This window comes from Anomaloglossus baeobatrachus, chromosome 6 (genome assembly GCF_048569485.1).
Source record: "Anomaloglossus baeobatrachus isolate aAnoBae1 chromosome 6, aAnoBae1.hap1, whole genome shotgun sequence".
Taxonomy (NCBI): Eukaryota; Metazoa; Chordata; class Amphibia; order Anura; family Aromobatidae; genus Anomaloglossus; species Anomaloglossus baeobatrachus.
In genome coordinates this window covers 261,715,621-261,735,092 of record NC_134358.1, presented here as the reverse complement: position 1 = coordinate 261,735,092, position 19,472 = coordinate 261,715,621, and the positions used below count along the sequence as shown (strand labels likewise).

Below are 19,472 nucleotides of genomic sequence, written 5' to 3'. Positions count from 1 at the left end.
AATGCATGAGAAGACACAATTTGTGGTTTAAGAGAAAGTATGCATTAGATTCATAAAGAATGAGATGCAGGCAATGGAAAACCTCTTATCTGAATCCTTCAATCAAGACTCCTAGTAATCCCACAGTAAATTTCTATACTGTTTCCTTTGGAATAATTTAATATTTTTTTTCTTAAAGGTTAATGGGAATGACCAAGTATTTTGAAATGTAACTCCACTATGGGTAGAATAGAGTTATTCCTATGTAAAGCTGAGTAGACCCTGCATCCAGCGCTTTACTCACAATTTACCAGGCTTTGGAGCCATTAATTACTGCTGGATTAATATCTGAACACAAAAAAATATATATATAGCCAACACTTTCCACTATTCTTTTTTTTATTACGAAAACCAAAGCATGAACGGATATCACTTATTCAATACAATATTCAAAACAAATGACAAAATATTAAATGACATAAGAGTGGAATTCAGCACCCTTAAGGTTTAAAGGCGCTCAGAGAGGGTCTCACCAAGTAAGAGTTCATTTAAAGTGAATCTGTCAGGTGCAATATACACCCAAAACCTGGAGCAGTTCTGGGTGCATATTGCTAATCCCTGCCTAACCGTCCCTGCATCTAGTAGCATACATAAAGAGCTCTCTAGAAAAGTATTACTAAAGATCTTTTATCATATGCTAATGAGGCCAGTGACTAGTCGCATACTACTTCCCTGGCTAGTCAGCCCCCTTAGCATGTTAGTATGCCCCTGTGGGTATGCTAACATGCTAATAAACACGCAGCATCAAAAGATGGTCACACTCACTTCTCTGCTGCCATCATGGCCAAGTCCTCAATGTCGGCTCAGTGTGCATGATCCCAGACTTTTGGTCATGCGCAGTACATGGGTTTGAAGCCAGGATTCGCACATATGACTTCATAGTGTGCAGGACCAAAAGTCCGGGATCATGCCGGAATCCTGGAGTCGGACATAATGGCAGCAGAGAGGTAAGAGCGACCATCCTCTGACACTGTGCATTTATTAGCATGTTAGCACGCCCACAGGGGCGAACTAACAAGCTAAGGGAGCAGACTAGCCAGAGGAAGAAACGCCCTCGAGACTAGTTACTGGCCTTATTAGCCTATGCTACTATAGGCTGGGACTGCTAAGCAGGGATTAGCAATATGCACCCAGAACTGCTTGTGGTTTGGGGTGCATATTGCACCTGACCGGTTCCCTTTAAAAAAAAGAATCCAACACTCTTTAATGAATTATGTAGAAAATTCTTTACTTATAAGGTCCAATATAGTGTGAAAATTATAACGGTTTGGTCAAATTGACCTTTATCAAACATACACAGGTGATATGGAACCACTAGGATAAGATTATGGAGACAGCACTACGTGAATTGAGACCAATGCCTCTGAGAGATATGCATATATCTCTATTATAGCTGGATTCAGTTATTTGAGGATGATTTATACTACCATTTAATCAGATACTGAAATATAATCAAAAGTCACCGAAAGTTATCCTCCTACCTTCCACATCATCAGGGCGCCCATCACAAAGGGGTTAAATACAGTAAGGAAGCAATATACTGAAGCAGGGTCAAAACTGGGAAGGAATAAAAAAAAAAAAAAAAAAAGATAGAATAATAAGAACCATGGAACTAATAATTATTGTAAAATTGCTATGAAACTCAGCTTCTACACAATGTCTGATGCAGATAAAAATCAAAAAGTAATGACAGCACTATGCTTGAAAAAGTCCAGCTGAAAGTGATTGCTCAAGGTTAACAATTACTGGGTCGAAATACAGGTTTTTGTATAATATGCTGCAGCAACACTGTCATGTCCAAAAGAAAATGAATGGAGCAGCAGCACATGTGTGTGACCACTGGACCATGCAAACTAAGGCCACAGCACCCCCATTATGATAATAGCTGGGGGTCCAAAAGGTGGATCCATAAGCAGTAGACATTTATCACCTATTATTTTCAGGTAGTGTGTTGTAATTGAGGTACAACCCATTTAATATTTTACCAAATCATAGTGCATATTTAATTTATGGGTAGGTGCCAGTTCCCACACCATGATGCATATATCCATCATGAAATTCTTGTGAGTACTGCCCACTTTATTTTCAAAATTATAGCTGGAAGCAGGCTGTAATGCACAGACAGACTCTTGCTGCAATTGAACAAACAGAACGAGAGTTAAGCCCCTGTCACATACAGTATAACGACTTACCAGCGATCCCGAAAATGATACGACCTGATAAGGATCGCTGGTAAGTCGCTGGAAGGTCGCTGGTGAGATGTCACACAGTCAGACCTTACAAACGACGCAGTAGCGATGAGCGACTTGTATAATGATGAGCGGCCTGTATAGGAGGTTGTTGGTAGGTGTCAAACATAGCGATGCGTCCTGCCCAGCAAGACATCGCCTTTGAATAAAATGGTCCGGACCATTCGGCAATGACTAGCGATCTCACAGCAGGGACCTGATCGCTGGTAGGTGTCACACATAATGAGATCGCTGGCGAGATCGTTGCTGCGTCACAGAAGCGGTGACGCCGCAACGATCTCGTTAGCGATCTCGTTGTGTGTGACGGGGCCTTTACCTTAGAAATGTTAGTTTAAGAGAGTCAATGGTAAAATCCTGGGGAGCAGGTATGCTTCAATGAGGTTGATAGACTTGAAGATGTAAACCCGGAAGCAGGCTCCAGAATGTTAAATGCTGAGAGGGTTAATAGGCCATGACAGGGTGGGTTTTTATAAATAGTCAAACAGATGGGTGATATAGCTGTTCACATACACTGACGAGCAAAATGGTATCAATATTTAGAAATGTTGACTTTCAGCCTCTATATCTCACCATCCACTACACCTTCAAATGTGAGACTACCTTCACTTTAAATTTGACTTGCAACGATTTAGCATATGATCAGATATGCAGATTCTTGTCATGTCACTGCATTGTTACAGTTTTGCTCCTGGTGGTGGAAAAATCTTTTTCTTCTTGCATACTAAAAATTACAACCTGTTCTAACTTTCCCTAATCACTCAGTCTGTTATTAGGTTGATTCCCAAGTGAAAGCCAAGAAAACTGCCAAACTGCATCATGTAAACGCCATGACAGTCGAAAGAATATCAAATGAAGTCCATCCATCCATTTAAAAGCCAAGAGGTCACTCTCCAGGCAAAATGTTGGCGTCAACAAGTCGGCTTGTCTCAAGATCTATCAGTTCTGTAGCGACAAACATGCCAGTGGCGGTGGCTCATAATAGTGAGATCACAGATGTCAAAGCAAGCACTGTGCAAAGTATGTTGCACAAATCTAGAATTGTGGCCCGATAAAAGGTGAATAAGCCCTGACTTCAAAATCGTCTATCGTCATATGATGCGTCAGTTTCAATTTGCAAAAAAGTATGATAAGTGGATAGTAGAAGATTGGGTACGGGTGATTTGAAGAGAGACAAAAGTCCTTAGACTAGGTTCTGAAGGGTGCAAATAAGTTTGGAAGAGACAAGAAAAAAGGGACTAACGGATCGAGAAATTAAAGGAACTGTCAAGTTCGACAAAGGAAGCCTGATGATATGGGGATGTTTAACAGCCAAAGGCATTAGATATTTCACCAGGATCAATGGTGGTCTCAATGCTGAGCTATATGTGAGTATCCTACAAGACAAGTTACTCCATGCATTCGAGTACTATGGGCATGAAAAAGACAACATAGTGTTCCAGCAGGACAACAACCTGAAGCGTACTTTGAGAATGGAGAACAAATAGTTCAATAATAATGAAGTAAAGGTGGTAGATTGGCCTCCATAGTCCTCAGACCTCAATCCAATTGAACTCTTGTAGAGAGAGCTAAAGAAAAAGCTGTATACATACCCAAGTGAGTCGACCAGTGTACACCAACATTGGAAACGTGTAGAAGAGACCTGGGATCAGATTTCAGTCAAAACAAGCTTGAATCTGATCGAGAGCATGCTCAGAAGGATTCAGGCAGAGTTGAAAGCCAAAGGTGGATTACCAAAACAAAAAAAATTTAAATTTAGATTTTTAGGCGAAAAATACTAACAATGCAGTGACATGACAAGAATCTGCATAACTAATTACCGGTATATGCTAAATAGTTGCAAGTCAAATATATGTATAAGATTGCCAAGATGATTGTCTATAAAATGAAGGTAGTCTCACGTTTGAAGCTGCAGTGGACAGTGAGATATGGAGCCTGAAAGACAAAAGTTCAAAACATTTACTGGTTTATGAAGTCTAAAGAAACCACCCTTAAATACCCCTTAAAAGAAGACCTTTCACCAGGTGAAAAGTGGCTTGATTTTTAACTCTTTTTTTTCTGCTGGTCCCCTGAGCATTCTACTTTTTTGGGGGGGGTTATTTGCCAGAGTTATGGGTCTTTTTATTTAGTGCAAAGTGTTATGAACATCACCAATTTGGCGTGGCTCATAAATTCTCACTAGGTGTGTCTTTAGGCTGCTTTACATTATTACCCTGTGAGCTACGCCCCATTGACAATGACTATAAAAATATAAATTAGCACCAAGAAAACACCCTATACTACTTCAAAAGTATGGAGTATAAAAAGTAAAAAAATACTCAGAAAACACCTGGAATAAAGTACACACAAAAAAAGGCCACTTTTGACCTTGTCATATGTTCTTTTTAAATGCTAAAGTCAAAGGAACTACAGAATCTAAGAAGTTTGACAGAGGAAAGAGGATCGCTTTGCAAGTCAATTTCCCCTCCAGTCATCGATGTGATCACAGAGTGTTGATGAATATCCATGGCAGCCTGTGGCTTATCAATAGCCATCAGCTTCAGGGTAATAGCCCTGAGGTCTGGTATCAATATCTGCCTATCAGGCCAGACCAGAGGTTACCAGTGAGTGTAACACTGAAAGGCTATAATGCTTTGGAAAACTATTGTGAGTCTTTACTTAAATGTGCTGTATATATCATAATTATCCTAACAGTTTAAGATGTTTAATCAATATGAGAAAAGAAAAAACCTCACTTCTCACTCACTATGGACATATTTTCAAGTGCTCTATTTTTAAATGCTTTCTTAAAAAAGTTCTCAAAGAATGTGATAAATATGACAACAGTCACATATTTTAAGATGCAACCCATCCTAGTCACATATCAGGACCGGTTGGAGTCTGAAGAAACACAGCTCAGACGTGTCTCAACTGTCAGAGCAGCAAAGAGAACAAAACATAACTGAGCGGCTTACTTACCAATATAGCAGGGAAAAAAGTCCCTTCATCTAACTGAGCACAACATAGTTTTTATTCAGACTGATTCAGCAGAACAGATTTACAAATGAGCATGGAGCAGGATGATTTGGGGGGAAAAAACGCTAGTTTTGCCCAATCCACGAAGATTTTTTTTTTCTCCTTTGCCATCACTGCTCCTTGAGTAAGCATATTAGGAATGTTTTTTTCACAATGCTGCTTCTCAGGCAGTTGAGACATATGTCTAGTGGTGTTTCTTCAACCTGTCCTGATGTGATTTAGATGGGCTGCAGCTTGAAATATGTGATAGTGGCCATTTTTATCACATTCTCAGAGAACACCTTTAAGTGTACATTTAAATATATTACTGGTGCAATGTGCATTATTTACATAAATATTTCCATTCTTCATGACTCAGGCGGGCTCTACACGTTGCGACATCGCTACCGCTATATCGTCGGGGTCACGTCGCTAGTGACGCACATCCGGCGCTAGTAGCGACATCGCAATGTGTAAATCCTAGGTGCGACGATGGATGAGCGCAAAAGCGTAAAAAAATCACTGATCTGTATCACGTCATTCATTTCCATAATGTCGTTACTGCTGCAGATACAATGTTGTTTGTCGTTCCTGTAGCACCACACATCGCTGTGTGTGAAACCGCAGGAATGACAAACATCTCCTTACCTGCGTCCACCGGCAATGCGGAAGGAAGGAGGTGGGCGGGATGTTATGTCCCACTCATCTCCGCCCCTCCGCTTCTATTGGCCGGCCGCTTAGTGACGTCACGGTGACATCGCTGTGATGCCAAACGCACATCCACCTTGAAGGAGGGATTGTTTGGCGGTCACAGTGACGTCGCCGACCAGGTATGTGCGTGTGAAGCTGCCATAGCGATAATGTTCGCTACGGCAGCAAGCACCAGATATCACATGTACGACGGGGGTGGGTGCTATCGCGCTCGACATCGCTAGCAATTGCTAGCGATGACACAGCATGTAAAGCCCGCCTAAATTTAATTTCTGTCCATGAACATTTTTTTTACTGTTATCTAAGACTAGGCTCACATTTGCTTTATAATGAAAGCCCCAGCATTCTGTTGGATCTCTTGCATGATGAGAAGAAAAATTGCACCCCATGCAGAACAGCGCCTAAACAATACAATTTGTATTACATAGTATAAAAATGATTCACATTGTCTCATGAGAACACATACCGCAATTCTAATTCACAGGAAAGTTCCTACAGAACATCAATATTCTTGTGGACGAACAGAAAACTGTCACTTGGTTATAAACAGAAAGCATGGAAGATTTGCACTAAGTATTTCTGACAGTTCAGTAATTATACTGCATAATAACAAGATAAAAAAGTTGCAACAACGCCTGCAGCTTGGGTAAAGAATCAATAGACTATTCTCCTTTATCTCATACTGTTGGTAGCTGACACTACATTAGACCAAAAATGGATTCTAAACAGTTTCATTCCTGGTCACAATTTGTTTTATCTTTTTTTTTACATTACCTGTTAATTGACGCTATATTTCCAGTCCCGAAAAAAGCTGTGACTATAAAGAACACCTAACAGAACATTAAGGAAAATTTGTATTAAGCGGAGGAAGCTGACGCAGCCCAAAAGTTGCCTGTGCGATGACTAAGATGGCTATATTGTATTATCCCCCTGACACTGATAAGTGGCCAAACAGATGTAATTATTTACTGGCCATCACTTCTCACACCTCCGCAGCAGTGAAGTGGGAGATGGAACATGTTTTATATAAATTGTTACAAAAAACATAATTTATAGATGGAAACTTACAAATCTAAGAGATTATCTACATGCTGTATCTTTAATGAAAATTAAATCCATAAGAAGCCGTTTATAAGACACCGGCTGGCACATATCTATGTGCTCAAGCTGCAAAGCAGCATCTTGTATTTTTAATAGGGAAATACAATATGAGAATGTTAATTAAAAGTTGATTTCTAAGAAAACACCCCAATTAAAAGAAAAATAACTGAACAACAAACAACACAGTAAGAAAACATAAGATAGAGAACTATGGCCCCAATTGATCAAGAGCATTGATTTTCTTGCCATTCTTGATGGAGTCAGATGTTCTTGATTCATTAAGAGATGCACACCTCTAAATGAATCACGAATGTCTGACAAGTGTCGTACACCAGAAATCTTACTCCAGTTCACATTTATGGAAGAATGACACCGCTCATAATGAATTATAGACTACAATCTCACCTTGTTCCCGTCCCACCCCAGCTCTGCCCATTTTGATACAGCTGGAAGAAGCTGGAGTGAAAACCTTTCAAAGCAATTTACACCAGAATTCTGGCAAAACTGCTTTGATGAATGAGGGTCCTCCTGTAACTGCATTGGAAATAATGTTAATTAAATTTGCACAGTCATGAAAGGGGTTATAGGTGGTCTTCTTGCAAGTGATCTTTCACTTTTAAGATTCGCTGACAAGCAATAATCCTTTTAGCTATTTTGGTTTACGCAAATCTGATTATAGTTACTCATACAATTTTTATCTGTTCACTGATGTCAGTGCAGTGTCAAGGGTTATAATAATAAAAGAAAAAGCTGATTATAGCAGGGGAGTTGCACAAATGCTCTTAAGAAATTTGAGAAGATTGCAAATCTGCATAGCTCAAAGCTTCTTGTTGACAATAATGTCTATTACCAAATTTTTGCCGTTTACATACACTATCTAAACACATAAGCATGTTCTTCTCACTATCTGATATGAAATCAGAATAATTTTGTATTACTGTCTGCAAAGTTAATAGTTTACATACGGTTTCATTAGTATTTGGTACCATTGCCCCTAAACTGTATGACTTGGGTGAAACATTTTGGTGGACTTGGACTAAGAGCGAGTAGCTTGAAACGCGTACCATCAATATTACGGGTCCTAGAGGATCTTAATGTTTTGGATGTGACTCACATCTCCCCCTGTTTTTAATGGAATCTGAATAAAGAATTAGTTTTATACACTTGGACATGGATGCTGGCTTTTTCCCTTTTCCTGGAGTTCCCTGGCTTGGCCGGCCTTTCCATCCATGCATCTGTCCCTCATAGGAGTCTCCTCAGACCTGGGTGAGCTGATTTCTCTTTTTTCTCTACAATTTTTATCTGTTCACTGATGTCAGTGCAGTGTCAAGGGTTATAATAATAAAAGAAAGAGCTGATTATAGAAGGGGAGTTGCACAAATGCTCTTAAGAAATTTGAGAAGATTGCAAATCTGCATAGCTCAAAGCTTCTTGTTGACAATAAAGTCTATTATCAAATTTTTGCCGTTTACATACACCATCTAAACACATAAGCATGTTCTTCTCACTATCTGACATGAAATCAGAATCATTTTTTATTACTGTCTGCAAAGTTAATAGTTTACATACGGTTTAATTAGTATTTGGTACCATTGCCCCTAAACTGTATGAATTGGGTGAAACATTTTGGATATCCTTCTGCAGGTTTCTCACAATATTTGGTAGGAATTTGGGAGCATTCGTCCAGACAGAACTGGAGTAACTGAGCAAAGTTTGTAGGTCATCCTTGCTCGCGCCTTTTCAGCTTTGCCCATATATTTTCAATAGGATTGAGATCAGGGCTTTGTGATGGCCACTCCCAAATATTGACTTTGTTATCCTTAAGCCACTTTGTTATCAGTTTAGCAGTATGCTTCAGGTTATTGTCCATTTGGAAAGCCCATTTCCGCTCAAGTTTTAAGTTCCTGGCTGATGTCTTGAGATGTTACTTCAGTATTGTCACATAATCTTCTTTCCTCACGTTGCCATTTATTTTGTGAAGTGCACCAGTCCTGCAGCAAAGCAACCCGACAACATGATGCTGCCACCTCCGTGTTTCACAGTTAGGATGATGCTGTTAACCGTCAAAGCTTCTCCCTTTTTCCTCCAAATGTAACAATGGCAATTACGGTCAAACAGTTCAATTTTAGTTTCATCAGACTATAGGACATGTCTACAAAAATTAAGATCTTTGTCCCTGTTTGAGTTTGCAAACATTAATCTTGCTTTTTTTTATATTTCTTTTTGAGTAATGGCTTCTTCCTGGCAAAGTGGCCTTTCAGCTCATGTTGATACAGTACTCGTTTTACTGTGGATAATGACACGATCTTACCAGATTCCGCCAGCATCTTCACAAGGTCCTTTGCTTTTGTTCCTAGGTTGATATGCACATTTCTGACCAAAGCATATTTATCTCTCTCACACAAAACCCATCTCCGTCCTGAGCATTAATATGGCTGGACATTCCCATCTTGTTTGTACTTATGGAGAATTGTTTGTACAGATGAATGCGGCACCTTGAGGTATCTGGAAATGGCACCCAAGGATGAACCAGACTTGTACAAGAGGAAAATTCTCTGCCTGAGATCTTGGCTGATTTCTTCTAACTTTTCCATGATGCTACATAAAGAAGCAGTGTGTTTAAGGTGTGCATTAAAATACAGGTGTGTCTCTAATTAACTCAGATGTTGCTAATAAATCTATCAGAAGCTTGACAGACATGACATCATAATATGGGCTGTCCCATATTGTTTAAAGGCATAGTACTCTATGTATAATATATAAAGCTGAGTGTGTGTGTGTGTGTGTGTGTGTGTGTGTGTGTGTGTGTGTGTGTCCGCTAAAGGAATCCGCACCGTTGCATTTACAATCACAATATTTTGCACAGATACACCATTTGACTCAGGGAACATCATACACTATGTTTTGATGGGAAAATGTAACCCTGCGCTTTACAGTTACTTTCCAAAAATCCTTCCTTCCTTAAAGTAAATGGGGCTGGAAGCTACAGGTTATTAATAGGAGCTGTGATTGGTTGCTATAGGAATATAGAAAATTGTTAGTATAAAAAGTTTATGTTTGATGTAATATGATGTTGGTGGAGAGACAGACAGAGACAGACTGAGACATAGACAGAAAGAGGGAGGTAGACAGACAGACAGACACAGACAGACAGACAAAGAGGCAGACAGGGGCAGACAGGGAAAGAGACAGACAGGGAAAAAGAGGGAAAAAGAGACAGAGAAAGAGACAGACAGGGAAAGAGACAAACAAAGACAGACAGGGAAAGAGACAGAAACAAACAGTCAGAGACAGACAGGGAAAGAGACAGACAGACAGAAAGACAGGGGCAGACAGGGAAAAAGACAGAGAGAGACAGATAGAGAGGGGCAAACATACCTAGTGATGGAGAAATAGACAGACAGGGGAAGAGATAGACAGACACAGAGACAGACAGAAACAGAGAGACAGACACACAGACAGAGAGATAGAGAGACATACAGACAGACAGAGAGACTGATACAGAGACAGACAGAGATAGACACTGATAGAAACAGAGACAGACATACAGACACACATATAGACAGACAGAGAGATAGAGAGAGGCAGTGAAAGAGACAGACAGACAGAAGCAGACAGGGAAAGAGACAGACATAGACTGACAGGCCAAGAGACTGAGACAGGCAGACAGACAGAGAAACAGTTACTATCCCGGTCAACACCGGGTATTACAGCTAACTTTTATATATATATATATATATATATATATATATATATATATATACACACACATACACGCACACACACATACACGCACGCACCCACACACACAGTGATGAGCAAAAGGGTAGCAATGCTTTCATCTTTTGAAATTCCAGCTCTATATCTCACCATCCACTACATCTTTGAGCGTTAAACTACCTTCATTATATAGTATATAGACTTCTGGTTTCAAGTGTAGATATTGGAAAACCCCTTAGAGTGATACCATTTTAAGAGCAGCTACCCTCAACATATTTAAAACCATTTTCAGGTCGTTTATTAAATCTTCTGGTGCTTTTTAGGAATTAGTGCAAAGTGGCACAACAGGAAGGAAAAATGGTATTTTTACCACCTAAATGTCAGGTAACTATACCTGACTCTATGGCAGTTATTTGGCCATTAATTGCCATGCAAACATGAGGACCACACAATCATATTCTGAAGATGCCGATGGGGTTAACGAGGGAGCCCCCAAGATTCTGCAAATAATCTCAATACTGTAGGCTTGATTGACAGCAGCATCTAAGGGGTTTAACAGTCATGGTCGGTGCCAACACTGATTGTGACTGATGCAGCAAGTGACAGCTATAATGTACAGCTGACAGCTGCTGCATTTTCACTTGTGGGCAGATGCTATTCACTTATAGATCAGGCCAGTAAAAAAGACATATTGATGGTCAATAAGGGGTTAAAAATAAAAGTATTTGGCATTGTTGTCTCAGAAAAAATATGATATATCAAAATATAAAATTAAACTGTACACTGAACACTAAAAAAGGAAATTAATCAGAATGCCAGAATTATCTAGTGACTAGTGCATAAAAAGAAAAATAATCAAGGAGCTTCTATAGCAAAATATAGGTGATCGATTTAAATAGATTAATAGAGAAATGAAAAAATATATACAAAAACATAGTTATATGTAAAAAGGTGCCATTCGATAAACTACCATTCTTCGCCTACTTACTATAAACATTTTCTAAAGAAACTATACAATTTTGGAATTGACATAGTCATACAGACCTTAAAAATATTGGTGCCAGGTCATTTTTGTCACTCAATAAACTCTTTTGCAAATTTACAGTATTTGGATTTTTTTTTCCTCTATTTTCCAGAAAGTTGTATGAGAAAACGAATGGTGTCAATCAATATTACATCTTGGCCCACAAAAAAAACCATCATATGGTTAGGTTGTCAGATAAACAAAAAATATGATAGCTCTTCGAACAATTTTTCCAATATTTCTAATTTTTCATATTATTTTAAAAATAAAATTCAGAAATCTTGCAGTTTACAAATTTAACATTAGGGCTGAATTAGACTCATGCTCCTGCTCTTTTCAGCAGCTGCCTGATCAAAAGTGGTCATATATTGGCTCCAACTCTACTGACTTGACCTTTGATCATACTGTAATTTGGGCAATGGTGATCATGAAGCTGTAACAACCACTTATTGGAAATGGTAGATCGAGTTATCCTACTGTACATAGAGGTGTTACCTTTCATTGTGAAATAGTCTGTCATAATCAGACTGCTGAAAAGTGTTCTGTAAAGAACAGGAAGTAGGAGTAGGTAGGAATATGGAACATTAAAAAGATAAATTGTTGAATACACTTAACGTAAAAACTAGATTTAAACAATAGTTCATTTTGATTCATTCCCTTTTTCTATTGAAGTCATTGTATTTGATATCTGGCGCCCAGTGGCAAGAAAACTGTTGAGTTTGAGTCTACAATGTTTACACAGATTACCCTTTAGGAAATGCATCTTTTACCCTAAGAAAATCACTTAAAGGGTTTGGCTGTTTTCATGAGAAAAGTTTGCAGTCACTATATGTGACTGCAGACTTCCAAATGTGACAGTGCGCAATGTCCACACTGTAAAGGTTCCCTAATATTCCCTTTGTGATCAGGCAGTCAAATGAGTGTTTGAATGCAATTTGCATGCTTGCATTTATGTGCAGGCTAAGCTATGCTTGGATTCTCTTAAATCACTTCTAAATGATTGTCTTCTAACATGGGTAATCATGACAGAACGCACCCTGTCACAGTTTGGAAGTCTCCAGTCACAGAGTGACCGGACAACCCCTTTAACCTTGAGCACTCAAGTGCACATAACTACAGAGTCCAATAAGATCTCATTTTCAAAGGTGTTACAGAAAAATAAAAAGACCCCTATAAAAAGTATCCCATGTGCTTATGTACAAGACTGATCATACATATTGAGTATACCAAAAATGGGCACTTACTAGTCATTGATGTTTCATTGATTTTGTAATAAATGAGCAGTGTAATATTTACTGAATGTTAATAATAGAAAGTGGCAAAAGCATTGAAAAACTCACAACAGATATTATATTTCAATATACTAGCTAAAACTCAATTTCGCTAGAAAAATGTTTATTCTCTAAAATAGATATTTTTCTACACACAGAAAGGATACTAAAAAGAAAGCTCTCCGAGTATCATCCAGATTCAGTTGTCGAAACTGAGTTATATCAGCGCTGCAGGAGAAGTCAATACAGTTAAGCTGTGGAGAAAACAAGAGAAAATCAATGTGATGTGTCATTCTAGTCACTTTTAATAAAAGCATATGAATTCTCATTTCCGTAAACCATGAAATGGACATGTGTCAATAATAAGAACCAAGAAAAAGGATGTTAAATTCAGCAGTGCTGATGATCGAAGACATAATCAAGAACAATGTGCGAGATCAAAACGGTAAGAAAACAACATCTAGAGCTAGAGTCCGATCACAAGTTTATTGTCACCTGGTTTTGTGAATAAAAAGCAAGAATATGAGCATAGACTACATTCTATGTTACACATGCCTAAAATATACACAAGAAAAAGTTAACAACAGGGACTTGAAGACCAGTGTTGAGAGGCCATTTGCCGCAGTGGACCCCAACCAGATTCCCGGTTAAGAGCTACATCACATCAGATAAATCGGCTGGTGATTCGTTGGGATTCGGAGTTAGATGAACAATTTTTTTTCAGCCACTCAGTGCACAATCACTTTTTGAAAGCACTTGAGGCATTACAATATTTTAGGGGATATAAGAGGATTATTACTTTTGAGAAGTATTTGAGAACTTACATAATTTGTTTTATTTTAGGTGGGGTGAATATAGGGAGCATTACTACTATTTGCAGGGTACTCAGACAGGACACTTATTTGGGAGGGGAGAACTCGGAACATTATTGTTAAGAAGACATTATTACGTTCCGGGGAACAATATTACTGTTTAAACAAGCTCATAGAAAGCTATTGCATATTGAACTGTTGTATAAGGGGCCTTAAGGGCATATTATTTTATAAGGGGATACTTAGAACATTATTAATTTACAGTGGGTACGGAAAGTATTCAGACCCCTTTACATTTTTAACTCTGTTTCATTGCAACCATTTGGTAAATTCAAAAGGTTCATTTTTTTCCTCATTAATGTACACTTTGCACTCTTTACAGAAAAAAACAGAAATGTAGACATTTTTGCACATTTTTTAAACAAGAAAAACTGAAATATCACATGTTCATAAGTATTCAGATCCTTTGCTCAGACACTCATATTTAAAGGGTGCTTTACAAGCTGCGACATCGCTAACGATATATCGTCGGGGTCACATCGTTAGTGACGCACATCCGGCGTCGTTAGCGACATCACAGCGTGTGACACCAAGGAGCGATGATCAATGATCGCAAAAGCGTCAAAAATCGTTCATCGTTGACACATCGCTCCTTTTCATAATAACGTTGGTGGTGAATGCCGCTGGTTGTTCATCGTTCCTGCGGCATCACACATCGATATGTGTGACACCGCAGGAACGACGAACATCTCCTTACCTGTGTCCACCGGCAATGAGGAAAGAAGGAGGTGGGCGGCATTGTTCCGGCCGCTCATCTCCGCCCCTCCTCTGCTATTGGGCGGCCGCTTAGTGATGCCACAGTGGCGTCGCTATGACATAGAACGCACCTCCCCCTTGAAGGAGGGATTGTTTGGCGGTCATAGCGAGGTCGCTGAAAAGTTATGTGCGCGTGACGCTGCCATACCAATAATGTTCGCTACGGCAGCGATCACTAAATGTCGCACGAACGACGGGGGCGGGTGCTATCGCTACCGATGTTGCAGCGTTTAAAGCACCCTTAAGTCACATGCTGTCTATTTCCTTATGATCCTCCTTGAGAGGAAGTTCTATTCCTTCTTTGGAATCCAGCTGTGTTTAATTAAACTGATAGGACTTGTTTTGGAAAAGCACACAATGTATGTCAGACCAAATGAGAATCATGAGGTCAAATGAACTGCCCTAGGAGCTCAGAGACAGAATTATGGCAAGGCACAGATCTGGCAAATGTTACAAAAGAATTTCTGCAGTACTCAAGGCTCCTAAGAGCAAAGTGTCCTCCATAATCCTTACATGGAAGATGTTTGGGACCACCAGAATTCTTCCTAGACCTGGCCGTCCAGCCAAACTAAACAATCGTGGGAAAAGAGCCTTGGCAAGAGAGGTAAAGAAGAACCCAATATCAATGTGGCTGAGCTGCAGTAGGGAAATGGGAGAAAGTTCCACAAAGTCAACTATCACTGCAGCCCTTCACCAGTTGGGCATTTATGGCAGAGTGCCCCGACGGAAGCCTCTCCTCAGTGCAAGACATCCAAAAGCCCGCACAGAGTTTGCAAAAAACACATGAAGGACTCCCAGACTATGAAAAATAAGATTCTCTGGTCTGATCAGATGAAGATAGGACTTTGTGGTGATAATTCTAAGCGGTATGTGTGGCGAAAACCAGGCACTGCTCATCATCTGCCCAATCCAATCCCAACAGTGAAATGTGGTGGTGGCAGCATCATGCTATGAGGGTGTTTTTCAGCTGCACAGAGAGGATGACTGGTTGCAATTGAAGGAAGATGAATGTGGCCAAGTAGAGAGATATCCTGGAAGAAAACCTCTTCCAGAGTGCTCTTGACCTCAGACTTGGCTGAAGGTTCACCTTCCAAAAAGACAATGACCCTGAACACACAGCTAAAATAACAAAGCAGTGGCTTCAGAACAACTCTTTGACCATTCTTGACTGGCCCAGCCAGTTTCCTGACCTAAACCCACCTGAGCATCTCTGGAGAGACCTGAAAATGGCTGTCCACCAACGTTCACCATCCAACCTGATGGAACTGGAAAGGATCTGCAAGGAAGAATGACAGAGGATACCCAAATCCAGGTGTGAAAAACGTGTTGCATCATTCCCAAGAAGACTCATGGCTGTACTAGCACAAAAGGGTGCTTCTACTCAATACTGAGCAAAGGGTCTGAATACTTATGACCATGTGATATTTCAGTTTTTCTTGTTTAAAAAATTAGCAAACATTTTTACATTTCTGTTTATTTCTAACAAGATAGGGTGGAGAGTGTACAGTGTACATTACTGAAAGAAAAAATGAACTTTTTTGAATTTACTAAATGGCTGCAATGAAACAAAGAGTGAAAAAATTAAAGGGGTCTGAATACTTTTCGTACCCACTGTATATTGGGGCACTTAGGACCTTTTAACTTTATAAGGGACTTCCTGAAAAGGTTACTTTATAAGGGGAACGTGAAGCATTATTACTTTACAAGGAGTATTTTTGAAATTATTATCATTGAAGGGGTACGCAAGGGGTTTTACTTTCTACCTTTTTGGGCACAATATAGGAAAAATATTTTTTTTTGGGGGTGGAGGGACGTTCTCTCTACTATTGTGTTCCAGGAAACTGCCTCTATAGCACAATGTTTTGAGTAATTCCAGTACTAGTCTCAATGTTTTGAAGTAAAAATGTGCAGACACAGTGTGCCATACCTCCACATACAGCAATAGGGTGAGATGGAGCAGCAAAAGGTGTAGAATTCGGATATCAGCAGGATGGGAAGTTTGTGAGTTGAAATGGAGATTTGACTAGTCAAATATATCTGTAAACTCTAAAGGCAAGTTGTGGCTGGAAGAATTCGATATGTTAGTCTAGATCAGATGTAAAAGATGTGAAAAATTAATGACTCCCTTTAGAAATGACATCACAAAATAAGTAATTGTATTTAACTAAATAGCAATCTTCTATAAAGTCTGCAAAACATTTACCAACCACTATATGGTCACTCTTTAAAGGTAATATAAGTAGAGATGGGTGAACCCACAGATATTCAGGTTAAACAGATCCAGACAGATTTCTAAAAAAAATCAAGTTTGGGACCAAACTTGAAGCCAAACATCTGCCCGGATGCCAAACCCCATATAAGTCTAATGGAAACCGAACATTGTGCTGTAAAATGGTGGTAGAAGGGGCTAGGGGGATTAGAGCAGGACAGTTATACTTACAGAGTCTCCCGCATGGCTGTAACACTGCTTCTGGGTCTGCTTATTAACCCACATACATATTCACTGCTTCCCCCGCACACCATCAGTCCTGGCGTATGTGATTGATTGCAGTTAGACCGCACCCCCACCCTGTGTGACAGTGTCTGTGATTGGTTGGAATCACACACGCTGTGTGCATGCCTATAAAAGGTGTAAAAATAAAATGATAAATAAATAGATTGGTGTAGAGTCCTCCCATATTGTGATACCCAGTGCTGATAAAGTAGATGGATACAGGCTGCAGCCCCCAGCTGTGTGCTTATCTTGGTTGTTTCTCAAAATAAGAGGGACCCTGTGCGGCTTTTTTTTTTTATATTAAATAAATAATTTTAAAAATCAGCATGAGTTCCCCACCAGTTTTGATACCCAGGTATGATAAAGCCAACAGCTGGGGGTTAAGGCCACGTCTCACTAAGCAACATCGCTAGCCAGATCGCTGCTGAGGCACAACTTTTGTGACGTAACAGCGTTGTTGCTAGCGATGTTGTTGTGTGTGACATCCAGCAACAACCTGGCCCCTGCTGTGAGGTCGCTGGTTGTTGCTGAATGTCCTGGACCATATTTTAGTTGTTGCTCTCCCGCTGTGAAGCACACATCGCTGTGCGTGACAGCGAGAGAGCAACAACTGAATGGGCAGTGAGCAGGGAGCTGGCTTCTGCGGACGCTGGTAACCAATGAATATATCGGGTAACCAAGAAGCCCTTTCCTTGGTTACCCGATATTTACCTTAGTTACCAGCGTCCGCCGCTCTCATGCGGCGAGTGCCGGCTCCCTGCTCCCTGCAAACATAGCCAGACTACCCATCGGGTAATTAACCCGATGTGTACTCTGGCTAGGAGTGCTGGGAGCCAGCGCTAAGCGGTGTGCGCTGGTAACCAAGGTAAATATCGGGTTGGTTACCCAATACTTACCTTAGTTACCAAGCGCAGCATCGCTTCCATGCGTCGCTGGGGGCTGGTCACTGGTTGCTGGTGAGATCTGCCTGTTTGACAGCTCACCAGCAACCCGTGTAGCGACGCTCCAGCGATCCCTGCCAGGTCAGGTTGCTGGTGGGATCGGTGGAGCGTCGCTTAGTGTGACGGTACCTTTAATATTCTCCAGCTGGGGAGTCCCATGAATATTGGGTCCCCTCCGCCTAAAAATAGCAGCCTGCAGCTGCCTAGAATTCTCACATCCATTAGATGCGACAATTCCAACACTTTACCTAGCTCATTCTGATTTCCCAGGTGCGGTGGCAATTGGGGTATTTGATATAAAGGGTTAATGACAGCTCACAGCTGCCACTAAGCCCTACATTAGTAATGGAAGGTGTCTATGAAATCCCCACATTACTAATCCTGTAAATGAAAAAAAAACAAAACACAAACACCGCAAAAATCTTTTATTTGAAATAAAAGAAAAAAAACACCCTCTTTCTCCAATATATTAACCCCAAACAAACCGTTCCAACGTGATCCACACAAGGTCCCATGACAATCCCGACTCTGCTATATACTGAAGTTGCAGCTCACAGGCACATTAGGAAACCTGCCCACCTGCTGTAGCTTCAGGCGGAGACTGACTGAGCCGGAGCTGTGAGAGGTGACCGCAGATGAACTGACCTCAGGTGACCTCATTGAACTCCGTAGCCTCACCTCAGGTGAACGCATTCAGTTCAATGAGACGTGCATCTCCTGGCATAAAACCATTTCTTTTTGCCAAGAGCTGCAGACATGGTTCAGTAATTTATATACCATATTCCTTTACCAAATCTGCATCTTCTGGCAAAAAAACATATCTAAATGCAATGCGGTTTTGATGTAATATTGATGCATTTTTTGTCAGATGATGCAGATTTGGTGCAGGAATTTGGTGTATAAATTTCAGCACCAAAAAGCCATCTTTTGGCAAAAAAATTGCACAAAAACAGTTTTGACACCATTTCGGTGCAATTTCCTGCCAGAAGATGCAAATTTGGTGCAGACATTTCAGCACCAAATCTGCATCTCAGAAAAAAAAATGCATAAAAATGGTTTTGACATTGTTTTTGTGTGGCTTTTTTGCCAAGAAATGAAGATTTGGTGCTGAAATTTATACATCAAATTACTGCAACCAATCTGCATCTTCTGGCAAAAAAACCCATCAATATCGCATCAAAACCGCCTCGCTGTTAAACGAGATTCTTTTTTTGCCAGGAGATGCCGATTTCGTGCAGGAATTTGTTGTGTAAATTTCAGCACCAAATCTGGTGTATCTCCTGGCAAAATATCGCATCATAAC

The 19,472-nt window shown here is 40.1% G+C and overlaps 1 protein-coding gene across 3 annotated transcripts in view; it reads right to left on the bottom strand.

Annotated features, from left to right (window-relative positions):
• Window positions 1-19,472, bottom strand: part of PIGN (phosphatidylinositol glycan anchor biosynthesis class N) — a 478,983-nt gene that overhangs the window by 75,784 nt on the left and 383,727 nt on the right. For all 3 annotated transcript variants that reach the window (XM_075314844.1, XM_075314846.1, XM_075314845.1), the window contains 3 exons: window positions 13,274-13,360; window positions 6,765-6,820; window positions 1,521-1,596 (listed from right to left, as the gene is read on the bottom strand). In XM_075314844.1, coding sequence (XP_075170959.1) covers window positions 1,521-1,596; window positions 6,765-6,820; window positions 13,274-13,360 — 219 coding nt within the window. The remainder of the gene's footprint in view (window positions 1-1,520; window positions 1,597-6,764; window positions 6,821-13,273; window positions 13,361-19,472) is intronic.